The 15,070-nt window shown below is 30.1% G+C and overlaps 1 protein-coding gene across 5 annotated transcripts; it reads left to right on the top strand.

Annotated features, from left to right (window-relative positions):
• Positions 1-1,221: 1,221 nt before the first annotated feature.
• Positions 1,222-6,479, top strand: LOC105114745 (homeobox protein ATH1-like). Of its 5 annotated transcripts, none has more exons than XM_011011401.1 (6): positions 1,222-1,572; positions 1,665-2,337; positions 3,551-4,952; positions 5,365-5,720; positions 5,835-5,895; positions 6,035-6,479. In XM_011011401.1, exons 3-6 carry the CDS (start codon positions 3,765-3,767, stop codon positions 6,188-6,190), a joined length of 1,761 nt encoding a protein of 586 aa, XP_011009703.1. In that variant the 5' UTR covers positions 1,222-1,572; positions 1,665-2,337; positions 3,551-3,764; the 3' UTR covers positions 6,191-6,479. The 5 variants fall into 5 exon arrangements, with proteins under 5 accessions (XP_011009703.1, XP_011009705.1, XP_011009702.1 ...); XM_011011404.1 differs by having other exon boundaries at positions 1,225-2,337; positions 3,551-4,603; positions 4,703-4,952; XM_011011403.1 differs by having other exon boundaries at positions 1,222-2,337; positions 3,639-4,952.
• Positions 6,480-15,070: the final 8,591 nt, after the last annotated feature.

The following is a 15,070-nucleotide window of genomic DNA, read 5'->3' as shown; positions in this document are numbered from 1 at the left end:
ATCAACATGAAAAAAATGTTAATTAAATATAAAAAATACCTATCAACTCATCAATTACTATTTTTTTTCTTTCTAAAACTTAGTTTTAAATGCTCATTTAATCAGTGCAAATATATATATATATATATATGGACATAAGATGGCGGAAATAACTATGACAGGAACAACATCACTGAAAGATACTAGAGATCTCACCAATTACAACAGTTCTTTTTCCAGTTGCCAACCTTGTTATACTCAAAATTGTCACACCGAAAATGGGGATTGTATCATCACATCAGCTCCTCAAGACTCTACCGCATGGATCCGAAGAACATGCAGAGTGAACAAGATCACCTGGAACCAGTGCTGCATCATCTCATCATCATCATCATCATCACAGCATAGGTCTCCTCCCTTGTAGATAGGTAGCAAAATAGAGCCTGCTGCACGTACATTGTGTGGTAGCAGTCCGGTAGGGTGTGTGGCCCAGAGAAATCCGAAAGAAGAAAAGAGTAGATAGGCCTCGTAATTGCTTCAATAAATTTGTCAAATCTCTTCTCCAGATTTTCTCATCATTTTTTGTTTTGCTTGCATCACCATTTCTTGTAAAGTACACTGCTCGAAAGCCTGGAACAGTGTGTTTTCTAACATTAAAGTCTGAAATTTACAAATCCCGGTTCCTACACCATTTACTTCATTTTAAAGGTTAATAAGCTATTAAATAATTGAATTTTATAATTTTTTAAAATTAAGGTTTTTTTATGTATTTGGAAAGAGGTGTGATTCGTTTTGAAATTAACATTTTTTAAAAGATAAATATTAAAAAATATATTTTTAATAATTTTGAAACTTGATTTATAATTAATTAACTTGAAACTCAGCTTATCCAAAACTAAAATTCAACTGAATTGAAAAAAAAAGTTATGATTTTATGTAACTCGGCCAATCCAGTGAATTGACCAAGCAAAATTTATTTAAAATTTTAATTATAATTTATTAATTTTTATTTATTTATTAAAAAAATTATTTTAAATTTTTTAAATAAAAATTTACCTAAACAACCTGATAACTTGAGTTTTGAATAACTTGATTAAAACATAAAACCTGAGTTCTGAACCATGCAGGTTACCAGACCTTATTGAAAAAAATATGCCTTTCTTGCATGTATATCTGAAAGAAGTTGAAAGAAAAACGAAAACAAGCTGAATAAATAATATATTTTATTTATTCAATAAGTTTTATATATAAAAGAATTCAATTAATAAATCAAATTAATTCCTTCAATCTTTCCGAAAGCTGCAACATTTAAATTCTTTGAAGAAAGAATAAACCTACTGTATTTCTATAACTCTCCTCCCTTATCATGTTAGCTTCATTGTCTTAAAATAGCTAAAAGGGCAAAGGACTTTATCTGAAAAATGGTGCTGAGAAGACCTGCCATGAACAGAAGTTGTAACAGAGAGAATCCAGATATTTTGATTGTGATGATTGCAGAGGAGCAGATAATGAGAGGTGGTGAGGATGACAAAGAGAGGGAAACAATGGGCCCTCAAAAGCCTGCAAGAGAAATGAGTGGCACTGCACCAAAGTGTAATTTGCTTCCTCATCACTCTTTTTTCTTCCTTTCTCTCTCCATCCCCTTGTTTTACTCTTGTGTGGCTCTTCTTTCTCTCTCTCTCCAGTTTAGTCTCCATGAAGGGGTCCATTTTATGCATCTCCCCATCTCACTGCGGAAGCTTTTTTTTGGCTTTTGGGTACCCTCTTTCTTGCTTTTTAGTGAGTTTTCTGAATTTTTTGTCCTTTATTTTCAACACCCATTTGTGTTTATGAGCTTTGAAATCTTGTGGAGAGAAAGACGGAATGAGTCTGAAAATCAGAATCTCAGTTTCTTGGGTTTCGGGTTCTTGAAGAAAAAACCATACTTTCTCTGATCATGCAAACACATTAACCATCTTTTTTTTGTTGCTTAGAGGAAGGTGGGGCTAGTGCATGAGTCCTTGTTGCTTTTTTTTATCTTTTCTTTTTGTTATAGAAAAAACAAAAGTTACCACTGTTTTTGGGCTTTTGATTGTGCTCTTTCATGGAGAAAGAGAAACCAATGATTTCATAGGAAATCTGTGGCTTTTGATTATAGCTTGTCTGGGTAGTTCGAGGGAGCCTACATATATTGTCAACCAGTCCACTTTGTCTTGAGAGTGTATAAAACTTCTTATGTCTGATTTGGGAAATCTCCCATGAATCTGCATGAAAATTCTTAACTCTCATTATTTAGCCGTCTACAAGGTATGCTGGTCGACGTTGTATCTACGGGGCTGTCTCTTCCTGGGTGATCGCCATTCAGCAAATGTAAACAAGGTTGGTCGTTTTCACATGCTTTCCTTCATATCTTCCTTTTTTAATAATTCCAGCACTCCTGCTATGTCCATACATTAGTTCAAAACACATTTGAACTGTTAGTTTTGCTTTTATTTGCGCCTGATGTCAACTGTTTTAGCATACTCGTGCAGAGTTCTTTAGGTTTGTCTTTTTATTTTTTTATTTCCCCTTGCTTTCCTTGGATGCTATTTTGGTGTTCTTTAGGCATCAGTTACATGGTCTTTATCATCCATCTCTGATCTCCCCTTTCTGCTTTTACACGGATAATAGTGCTCGAGAACTCTGGAAGTTTTAAAAGTAAGAGCAAACTATTCACTGCATCGGGAATGGTGTTAGTTACATAGCATTCTTATATTACACCTATGTTCTCCCTTGTATTGTTGATATGGTTCGTATTGACCCCTCCGTCAACTGTAAAAATTTCGATCCATGCTCTCCTTTCTTGCATATTTTCCATGGCCTGACGGTATTATCACTTGTACAAGACTAGGTTAGATTCATTTGGGGCTGTGGTGACTGCAACTAAAGAGGCCCCGAGTCATTAGATATGTGAACGAGATTGTACATGTTGGCCTTCTTTCACATGTTTTAATGGCTAGGTGTAACTTCTTGAGAATAAACTGTTTTGATGCCTGATGGCAATTTGCTGTACTACAACAATTATCTTCATCTTTCTCTATATGTGGGTCAGTAAATGAAAGTGGTTGTTGATGTGCTTCCATGCGTGTGAAATAAATGTCCTCGGCGTAATTTCATCAAAATTAAGTTGAAATAACTAAAAATGGACCTATGCTGGAGAAGGCTTGTGCGCCCTGGTATTTTATTTTTTTCTACTTTTTTCCGACCTCACAGCCGGGGGTGGCCCTCCCCAATTAAATTATTACAATTTGGTAAATTGCAAATCATTGGGAATCAAACCTTGCTTAAGTGAAGTTATCAAGTAAACAGCCATTAGGCTATGCGTGCTTGAAAGTGCATTCTCAATGCTCTAGAACGTTTTCCAGTGAGAGAGAAAATGCAGAGAAGCCTGCAAACTAACAGCCAGAAATTGATCGTTTTTCATCATCCATTTTTTTGCTGAATATATACTAGCATTGTTTTTCCTCTAATTATGGTTCTGCGGTTTACTATTAGTGTGCTCTGACCTTATCAAGTCGTTGAAATTCTTCAGTTGAATTTTACTTGACATCAGAAGTTAAAACCTTCAAGATTGCCTGCAAGAACTACGCATAGTTCAGCTATGGAATGCTGATTACTGTTCTGTTGTTCAAGATATTCAGTGAGAGGAGTTCCAAATAAGTGCAAGGAACGCTGTTTTGCAAGTGAAAGTGGTCTCACATACAAGTTAAGCATAGGAACTTGCTATTTGTGTCTCTTGCCATGTGATTTAATTGATTCACAATATCATGGAGAATGGTTTGTTTAGTGTTCCAATAGATATGGCAGGAAGGAATTCTGTTACCATGGACTGTTCATCACAAAGAACCCCCAACTCACTTGTCCAGTTGGATTCATTCAACCTTAACCACCATAATCAAACATCGGCTGGATTTACCATGCTTCCAACATTGCAAGGAGAACCTATAAGTGATCTCCATGCAAACATTCACTCAGCAAATCAATCTTCATTTATGAACTCAGATGCATTAGTTGCATCACTTGGAAGGAATGTTGTGGGAGATACTTTACCTGGCTGTTCACGTTCTGCTGGTAACCCTCCATTTCAAGAGCAGTTTGGGGGTGGAATCCCTAATTATGCACTTGCTACTCTTGTGGCTACAAGAAGTGGTCTTCAAGAAACTCTGAACAACTTGGCAATTTCAGGACCATCAAGCTACCCTTTGGAAGTGTCAAGGTCATTTGTTTCAAATGATTGCACCAATGCTTTGAATTCATCATTTGCGTCATCTTTGAATTATGGATGTGGTGAAGTATTTGGTAGTACAAATGGTAAGGAGGATTTTGACAGGTTTCCTGCTCCCATAGAGCTCGGTGGACGAACACCTTTAAGAGCAGGGTTTCAACCACATTCGTCCGTTGGAAACCTGCAACCAAATGGCTGGATAACATCAAATGGTGTGAATGTGAGTGCAGATGAATGTTTTGCATCTGGTAAACTTACTAATGAGCTCTCTTTAAGCCTTGCCACATCTCAGCCTTCTGTCATGGATAGCAGAAGTATCCCTGATCAAAGCTCGGAGATCACTCTTAATCATGTAGCACGCCACTTCTCGAAAGAAACAAGGTTAGGCTCTGAACAAACTTCTTGTAGCAGTAAGGAGCTTTCTTTGAGTTGCAGTTCTTCCAAAACTGGTCAATCCTCACAAGTATTATTAGGATCCAGATATCTTCATGTAATACAGGAAATACTTGCTCAAATTGCAAGCTATTCACTGGAGAATCTAGACCAGGGGTTCAAGACTGGAGCTAGTACACTATTCTCTTCAAGTTACATAATGGAGGGAGGGTTCCCGCTGATGGGTTTTTATAAATCTCCTGATGGGAATGATAGACTTGATGTTCAAATGGATCCAGCACTGCAGAAACGGGCACTGGAAGCAAAGAGAACACAATTGCTAACTCTACTGCAATTGGTATGTCGATTTAATTATTGGTACTAACTAATTATGAAAGTGATAAAATCTTGTCTCGTCATGAATCATGCTTCTGATTAAAATGAATGTAGTAACTCCTTACTTTGGTTATAATCGGTTGAAACACATATGCTGCACAAACGAGCTCTGTTGGATCAAAATCGAATAAATGTTTGAACATTGAAACTGAACTATCCAAATATTGAAAGTTTAATGGCAAAGCTGTAATTGAAAAATTGCTTTAATTCAAATATCATTTCCCGCCATATTTATAGTATAAATTGCTTGAAGCATGTGTGGTTATCCTCTTACTTCTTCTATGGTGAAAGCTACTATCTTTTGTTACTTTGTGTGGGTTTGTTGGACACAACATCGTGGCACAATAAGAAGGCACCCTACCTCATATGCTCAGGTTGATGAACGATATAGCCAGTGCTTGGATGAAATACACACCGTTATTTCAGCATTCCATGCTGCAACTGAGTTGGACCCTCAGATTCACACACGATTTTCTCTTCAAACAATATCTTTCTTGTACAAACGCCTTAGGGAGCGGATCAGCAACCAAATCCTAGCAATGGGAGCTCATTTGGATAGTGGAAACACCATAGAGACAGAAGGATCTTTTGGAACTTCATACTTACAAAAGCAATGGACTCTCCAGCAGCTGAAGAAAAATGACCATCAACTATGGAGACCCCAGAGAGGCTTACCAGAAAGATCTGTCTCAGTTCTGCGTGCATGGATGTTTCAGAACTTTCTTCACCCGTGAGATCTTTTATCCTAACTAACCTTGTTAAGAGGCCTTTACTATGGTAAAATGCATTAGCCTGGTTTGACAATCATGCGTCAAAAGTGAGTTATACGTTTGATGTCTTTCAGGTACCCCAAAGATGCAGAGAAGCATTTGCTTGCGGCAAAAAGTGGACTAACACGAAGCCAGGTACATAAAAAAAGATTGTATAGTTGGATGGAATATTTCAAGAATTTGAAGGGCATGCCTATACGCTCGTGTTTTGATCACTTGACGTATAAAATTCAACATTTGTTCTGCTGTCTCACAAAATTTTGGAAATAAACAGGTATCAAATTGGTTTATAAATGCTCGTGTTCGTCTATGGAAACCAATGATAGAGGAGATGTATGCCGAGATGAACAGAAGAAAGGCTCACCAAAACGAAGAGGGAACCAACAGCAATCACAGAATTAGCATATCAGCAATCCAAGATTTAATGTGAGCTAGAGTTGGATGTAAAAATAGACATGGTAGTGACGTGAAGAACTACCTTGTTACTATTATGATCTAATTGGTGAAAAAAAGAAAGAAAAAAAAAAGGCATCCAGCAAATGGATATAACTGTATATAAATGCTCCCAAGTGTTTTTGGGGTTAACATTTTAATCACGTATTTGTTAATTAGGAGATGTTCCATCCACTAGCCATGGATTAATTAAGTGGATTTCTTATGCATGCGTTGGACATGAATTCATGCCGATCTTTCTTTTATTGCAGACCTCATTATATGCAGTAATACGTCTGGCTCGAGCCGCCTCAAATAAACATGCGAGGAACCCTGCTATGTTTTTTAAATTCCTTTGCTTGTTAATTCAAAGAAATCTAAGAGGCACAAGTAGCACAAGACACTGTATACTGTTTTTTAGTTTTTTTAAAGGAATTTATTGGGCATCAACAAATTAGTCACATAACGGGTTTTATGTTCTTTTTTTTTTATTTTTAGTGAAATGACACTGTTATTGGTTTATGTATAGTGTTTCTTTTGGGATTTCAATATTTTTTGTCCACTATATTGACGCTAATAATTTAAAAAAAAAAAAAACAAAAAAACTTGCTAGGAGAGGCTCTCTGCCTTCTCATTTATTCTGCGCAGTAAATTGATCGATATACCCTTCAAATCAAACAAAAATTAATATATTAATATATGGTTCTAGCGTGTTTTCATCTTTTGATAATAATTTTTTTTAGTAATGTAAGGTATATATAGAGTTGTTTAGTAATTTAAAAAATAATCATATAATTAAAAGAATTGATATACATAAATATATATAAATATACTCAAGTCATTTTAATAGTATAATCGTTTGGTCTTCAAACACCATATTTTATGAAGGTATTGTAATCTTCATGACAGATCTTTTATTATGAAATGACATGACATGTATAGTTTAAAAATATTAGGTTTTGTGGTGGCAACATTTTTTTTTTCTTTCTTCTTTTTTCACCTCGAATTTATGTTTAGCCCTTCAAAATCTTCAGATAGCCCATCAATTGTTTCTTTTATTAGATTCTATCCATATATTTTTTTTATTCTTATTCGTTTTATATGAAATGACTTATTCAATTGAATTTGTTTTGCTATTTAATCCTTCTATAATTTTTTTTATATTAGATTTCTTTCTTATTTTTTTAATTGCTGTTTTTTTATATATAAATTTTTAAATTTAATATTTTTCTGGTTTTGTTATTTAACATTAAATTGGTTGGAAATTGAGCTTATTAATTGAGTCCATATATAAAATTTAATGGATTACAAGTTTAAAAAATTAATTCAAGTCTTTTACTTAGGTTTTTTTTAAAAAAAAAAAAACTTATGATTTTTCAGTTTTATCTTCAAAATTTATTTAATTCTAAATTGGGCTCCATTATTTTCTTATTTGCTTTCTATTGGATTTTTCATTGGTTTTGAAAAATCTGACATTGAGTTTTTTGATGATTAAACTTCATAGTTTTATTCAAATTTTTTTTCATCGAGACTACCATAGTTTAGCAAAAAGGTTTGTCGTAGCCAATTTTTTTTTCAAGTTTAATTATTGCCATTGCATTTCTTATTCGTATCATTAAATTAGCTAAGTTATTAAACTCATTTGAGATTAACCTGAGGCTTGAGTTGTTTTTATCTTTTTTATAAATACTTGCGTCACCTTGACATCTTCTTTCATGTTAGAAAAAAATTAAGTGGGTTACAGTGTACTGCAAGCTATCAATCTAGTTACTATCAAAACATTAAATGGCATAGCTAAATCATTATAGTCACATCCACAAAAACTATTCATTGTAATGATGTTTAGTGTTTTTTTTCTTCTTTTCTTTAAGTTTTTTTTCCTTTCAATGTCACCCTTCAACAACCTTATTTTCTTGTTTTTATTTAATTTTTTTAATTTTATTCTTTAATATTAGGTTGTTTTAAAAAGTATTCTTTGTAAAAAATTTTATTAGATTATATATTGATCTTATTTATTTATTTATTTTTCTCTATTTCAACATTCAACATTAAATCTATTGGAAGTGGTGTTTCATAATTTCTTTTGATATGCTTTCTATAAATTTTTCATTTCATAACCCAATTCATAAGTTCAATAGGTTAACTTGCGTTGAATCGGGTCATTTGTTTTTTTGCTGCTTTTTCTAATCAATATTTTTTTCAATTTGATCCTTCAATATTGAGTTGGTTAGATATTGAGCTTCATAATTTTTTTATTTGTTTTTTATAGAATTATTTTATCTTAAGACCTAGGTCGCGAGATTGACATCTTAACCCGAATTGACTTTGTTTATTTTTAGGTCTTTTTTAATATAATATTTTTTAATTGCACTTTGTATTTTTATTTTATTTTTAATGGATTTATCTTGATCTCATGACTCGAATTAACTTGGTTGTTTTTTCAATTTCACCTCCAATAACTCAATTTTTTTTATTTGTTTAGTTTTTTTTCAATATTATCCTTTAATATTAGATTATTTGAGAATTAGGCTTCATAATTTTTTTTAATTTTCTTTCTGTAGAGTTATTAGGTCCTTAGGATATAGTTTTTCTTTTTTAATTTCAATATTTAACATTGATAATTTTTTTATTAGTTTTTTATGAAGTTATTCTCCAATCTTATTACTTAAGTCACATGTTTAATAGGTTGGCCTGTGTTGACTTGAGTTTTTTATCCTTTTTTTAATTGATTGTTTTTTGTTTCCACCCTTCAACATTGTGTTAGTTAGAAAATGGGCTTCATAATTATTACTTTTTTACTTTCTATCTATAAAGTTACCTAAATTTCATGACCTGACTTGTGAATTTAACGGGTTAACTCGAGTAATTTTTTTTTAACTTAATATTTATATTTTATTTCTTCCTTGAACATATAGTTGATTAGAAATTGACCAACATAATTTATTTTTATTTATTTTCTATAGGGTTATAACGGTATAATGAATCGAGTAACAAATTGGACATGATAACTCGGGTCAATCCAATATATCACTATCATAATATTTAAAAAATAAATATTATCTAATATATCACCAGGTCAATATTTAAAAAATTTATTGTTTAGTATGCATTATATTTTAAATTCATGATTAAGAAGAAATTATAAGAAAACACGTTAGCAACACTTAAATATTTTTTATTGTAAAAAATTTGATTCAGCCCACCCTGCAATGTGAGCCAATGATATAGTGTTTTTTTTATAAGGAAATATATCAAAAATACACTCAAAATCCTTATTTTATACTATATAATTAAGAGCCTACAATTTATATATCATAGTTGTACAACATAGCTGTGTATAATCTAAATAGTATTTGGTTAATATTTTGAGACAGAAAAAACAGAGACAATAGAGACAAAAAAGATAAGATAAAAAAGAAGATACGGAAAGAATTGTGTTTGGTAGTGGTTTACAAGATAAAATGATTGTCTTTGTATCATGTTTGATTATGGTGGACAAAAAAAATAAAATAAAATAAATCTTTTTTACTCTTAATATATATTACTATCAAACTTATATGTTTAGAAAAATAATTAGAATTTTTTTTTTTTTATTTTAGTTTATATTAAGAGTTAAAATTAATAATATTATAATAACTCTAGTTATAAAACAATGATTGGCCTGTCGAGTTAAACATGAACTAGGCCCACTATGGGCCTAGACTAGTTCGAGTTTAAAAAAAAAAGATAAATTATTGACTCAACCTCATCTGATCAAAAACCCATATTGATTTGGGATAAAACACAAGTTGGAAACTCATTGAATTTTTGTGAAAAACTTTTTTGGTCAAAACAAGATTGCTTTGATAATTCAAAAAACAAATTGGTTAACCTAGATGATCCTCCCATCCTGTGATCTTAACCTTGCTTCAATTCAACTCCCAATGTAAACCCTCAACCCAAAAATTAGTGAATCAATGTTAAATAGAGTAATTTTTAATTTAAAAATGATAAATTAGGAGGAAAGTTATTGTAATTTGGGACGAACATCCCCAGTAAATTAACTTAAATTTTGAGTGAGATAAAGAAATAAAATCTTAAAATGAAATGTTAACTAGTGATAAATCATATAAACTTTCTAATCAGATAAGATAATTTATTTTAAAGTAAGAATTTTGATAAATTTAGGGTGAGAATATTTATAAAAGATAGAATGAAATTCCAACTAAATTAATATATGATTTTACATGCAAATAATGCTAGCCGACTGATATATGTCTTGCATACAATCACACAGTTTTTAACCAAAGGAGGAGGAAATCTAAGGGAAACATTTTTATTATAAAAAGAGATGAAAGTCTTCAATGATTTAGTTTGAAAATATTGATGATTTAAGAAAATAAAATTGTATGCAAATTTAGATTTTTGACATAAAAATTAGTTACTATTTAGATTTACAATATCAAATATACTTCTCAATCTAACAATAGAATTGGGATAAAATTTTACAAAGCATCTCTTAACATATTTTTCTATCTTATGTGAAAAAATTCATGGCAATCAAAGATTGAAAAGGCCTTAAGAGAGTGTCTATGGTTGGATAAAAATACAAAAAATAACACATGGACTCAGTAATTGTATTATTGTAATTTTAGCAAAAATCTTCTCTCCTTGGGATTGTTCCAATAACCTTTAAAAGAGAAAAAGGGGCACAAATTCTTTATTTTCTCTTATTTCCTGTCTTTTTCTTTCTTTTCCACTAAAATTTACAAAATTAGGTTTTAAGATATGATAAGTGAGGTTATTAAAGTTTAAACACGTGATTTGGGAGAGATTAAAAAAACATTTAGAGAGAGAAACTAAAAGATTTGGAAGATAAAGAAGGATTGGAAGGAATTCACTCATGAGGGAATATTTTAAGCATAAATCAACGAGTAAAGCGTTCTCTACCAATTATGTCATTGTTTAATGAGGTTTAGGTAAATTTTAGGTAAAATCTTTGAACTTTCAATTAGGGTTCTTAGTCAAAATTAGAGAAAATGTAAAATTGGTAATGAATGAGTTAATTAGTGTCGAATATAAAGTGATTAGTGTAACATTTTGATGAAATGAAAAAAAACAAACATAGGGTCGACCAAAGATGAGGTCTTAGAGAATTAGATTAATTGATGATAAATTCTTATGAATTGTGATTAGTTTATATGTATTGTTGATGTGACAATATTTGGAACGGCATTGGTTGGTATTATCCATTGTATCAGGACTATTAGTATATTTTTAAATAAGAATTATAAGTAGGAAAATTGGAAAATAGACAAGTGATGATAGATGATTCAAATTGACATGAAGTTAGTGTAAATGAGAATAGAAGGATGGAAATGAATGAAATTAACATAGAAAATTTGGAAGGAAACTTGTTGGTAAAATTGACTAAATTGAAAAGAAATGTAAGAATATCATGGTTGATTAAATGATTGTGGAAATATTCATGTATTGAATTTATTAGCAAGAATCAAGAATAACTATATGCTGAAAAAAGAATTTTGTGTAACATATATATATATATATATATAAGTGTGAGTGTTTTCAAGAAAGTGGGTTTTTAAATGAAATACCTTGTTATAAATTATATACTAAGTAAATGAAAAGTTGAGAATGAGTAAATGTAGTAATTTTGTTGTAAAACACATGATAATAGAATGTAAGACATATAAGAATGAAATATATGAACGCTGGAAGTAGAGTGTGTAAATATATTGTTAATCATAGCAATACTTTGATTGGAGATAATAAAAAAAATTAGAGATTTTAGTGTCGGTTATATAAAACTAATTGTTAGTAGATAAAGTAGTAAGGTTTGAATATAAGAGAATGATGTTAATGGACTCTAAAATATCTTATAGGAGAAAGTACTAAAATTCACAAATTAAGTAATTTTGCAATTAAATATGTGTTGATGAAATGCTAGGTCAATATTTAAAAAAATTATTTTTTAGTATGCATTATTTTTTTTTAGTATGCATTATATTTTAAATATTATCTAATATATCACTAGGTCAATTTATATATCATAGTTGCACAACATAGTTGTGTATAATCTAAATAGTATTTGGTTAATATTTCGAGACAGAAAAAACAGAGACAATGGAGACAAAAAAGATAAGATAAAAAAGAAGACAAGAAAAGAATTGTGTTTGATAGTGGTGTACAAGATAAAATGATTGTCTTTGTATCATATTTGATTATGGTGGATAAAAAAATAAAATAAAATAAATCTTTTTTACTCTTAATATATATTACTATCAAACTTATATGTTTAGAAAAATAATTAGAATTTTTTTTTTACTTTAGTTTATATTAAGAGTTAAAATTAATAATATTATAATAACTCCAGTTATAAAATAAGGATTGGCCTATTGAGTTAAACATGAACTAGGCCCACTATGGGCCTAGACTAGTTCGAGTTAAAAAAAAAAAGATAAATTATTGACTCAACCTGATCTGATCAAAAACCCAGATTGATTTGGGATAAAACACAAGTTGGAAACTCATTGAATTTTTGTGAAAAACTTTTTTTATCAAAACAAGATTGCTTTGATAATTCAAAAACAAAATTGGTTAACCTAGATGATCCTCCCAACCTGTGATCTTAACCTTGCTTCAATTCAACTCCCAATCTAAACCTTCAACCCAAAAATTAGTGAATCAATGTTAAATAGAGTAATTTTTAATTTAAAAATGATATATTAGGAGAAAAGTTATTGTAATTTGTGACGAACATCCCCAATAAATTAACTTAAATTTTAAGTGAGATAAAGAAATAAAATCTTGAAATGAAATGTTAACTAGTGATAAATCATATAAACTTTTTAATCAAATAAGATAATTTATTTTAAAGGAAGAATTTTGATAAATTTAGGGTGAGAATATTTATAAAAGATAGAATGAAATTCCAACTAAATTAATACATGATTTTACATGCAAATAATGCTAGCCGACTGATATATGTCTTGCATACAATCACACAGTTTTTAACAAAAAGAGGAGGAAATCTAAGGGAAACATTTTTATTATGAAAAGAGATGAAAGTCTTCAATGATTTAGTTTGAAAATATTGATGATTTAAGAAAATAAAATTGTATGCAAATTTAGATTTACAATATCAAATATAATTCTCAATCTGACAATAGGATTGGGATAAAATTTTACAAGGCATCTCTTAACATATTTTTCTATCTTATGTGAAAAAGTTCATGGCAATCAAAGATTGGAAAGGCCTTAAGAGAGTGTCTATGGTTGGATAAAAATACAAAAAATAACACATGGACTCAATAATTGTATTGTTGTAATTTTAGCAAAACTTTTCTCTCCTTGGCATTGTTCCAATAACCTTTAAAAGAGAAAAAGGGGCACAAATTCTTTATTTTTCTCTTATTTCCTGTCTTCTTCTTTCTTTTCCACTAAAATTCACAAAGTTAGGTTTTAAGACATGATAAGTGAGGTTATTAAAGTTTAAACATGTGATTTGGGAGAGATTAAAAAGACATTTAGAGAGAGAAACTAAAAGATTTGGAAGATAAAGAAGGATTGGAAGGAATTCACTCATGAGGGAATATTTTAAGCATAAATCAATGAGTAAAGCGTTCTCTACCAATTATGTCATTGTTTAATGAGGTTTAGGTAAATTTTAGGTAAAATCTTTGAACTTTCAATTAGGGTTCTTAGTCAAAATTAGAGGAAATGTAAAATTGGTAATGAATGGGTTAATTAGTGTGGAATATAAAGTAATTAGTGTAACATTTTGATGAAATGAAAAAAAAACAAACATAGGGTCCGCCAAAGATGAGGTCTTAGAGAATTAGATTAATTGATGATAAATTCTTATGAATTGTGATTAGTTTATATGTATTGTTGATGTGACAATATTTGGAACGATATTGGTTGGTATTATCTATTGTATCGGGACTATTAGTATATTTTTAAATAAGAATTATAAGTAGGAAAGTTGGAAAATAGACAAGTGATGATAGATGATTCAAATTGACATGAAGTTAGTGTAAATGAGAATAGAAGGATGGAAATGAATGAAATTAACTTAGAAAATTTGGAAGGAAACTTGTTGGTAGAATCGACTAAATTGAAAAGAAATGTAAGAATATCATGGTTGATTAAATGATTGTGGAAATATTCATCTATTGAATTTATTAACAAGAATCAAGAATAACTATATGCTGAAAAAAGAATTTTGTGTAACATATATATATATATATATATATATATATATATATAAGTGTGAGTGTTTCCAAGGAAGTGGGTTTTTAAATGAAATACCTTGTTATAAATTATATACTAAGTAAATAAAAAGTCGAGAATGAGTAAATGTATGCTAGAAGTAGAGTGTGTAAATATATTGTTAATTATAGCAATACTTTGATTGGAGATATAATAAAAAAAATTAGAGATTGTAGTGTTAAGTTATATAAAACTAATTGTTAGTAGATAAAGTAGTAAGGTTTGAATATAAGAGAATGATGTCAAGGGACTCTAAAATACTTTATATGAGAAAGTAGTAAAATTCACAAATTAAGTAATTTTGCAATTAAATACATGTTGATAAAATGCGAAATTAAAAAAAAATATGTGTAAATGATGTAAGAACTATTTTGTGGGCATATATTATACTGGTTGAACAAGCACTAAGAGTAATTGAAAGAAAAATTATTATTGTTGATTAACATAAATCAATTATAGATGGTAAGCAAGTTAGTAACACTTCGAAATAGAGAAAGGTACTACATGATTTTAATTGTATGACATATCCTTATGCAAATAAAATGGATGAAAGAATTATAAAGCGCAATGCAAATAAAAAAAGGATTATATATATATATATATATAT

The sequence above is a fragment of the Populus euphratica genome, unplaced genomic scaffold (genome assembly GCF_000495115.2).
Source record: "Populus euphratica unplaced genomic scaffold, PopEup_1.0 scaffold572.1, whole genome shotgun sequence".
Lineage (NCBI taxonomy): Eukaryota > Viridiplantae > Streptophyta > Magnoliopsida > Malpighiales > Salicaceae > Populus > Populus euphratica.
The sequence above is the reverse complement of the archived record's forward strand: the minus strand, read 5'-3'. Positions and strand labels throughout refer to the sequence as shown.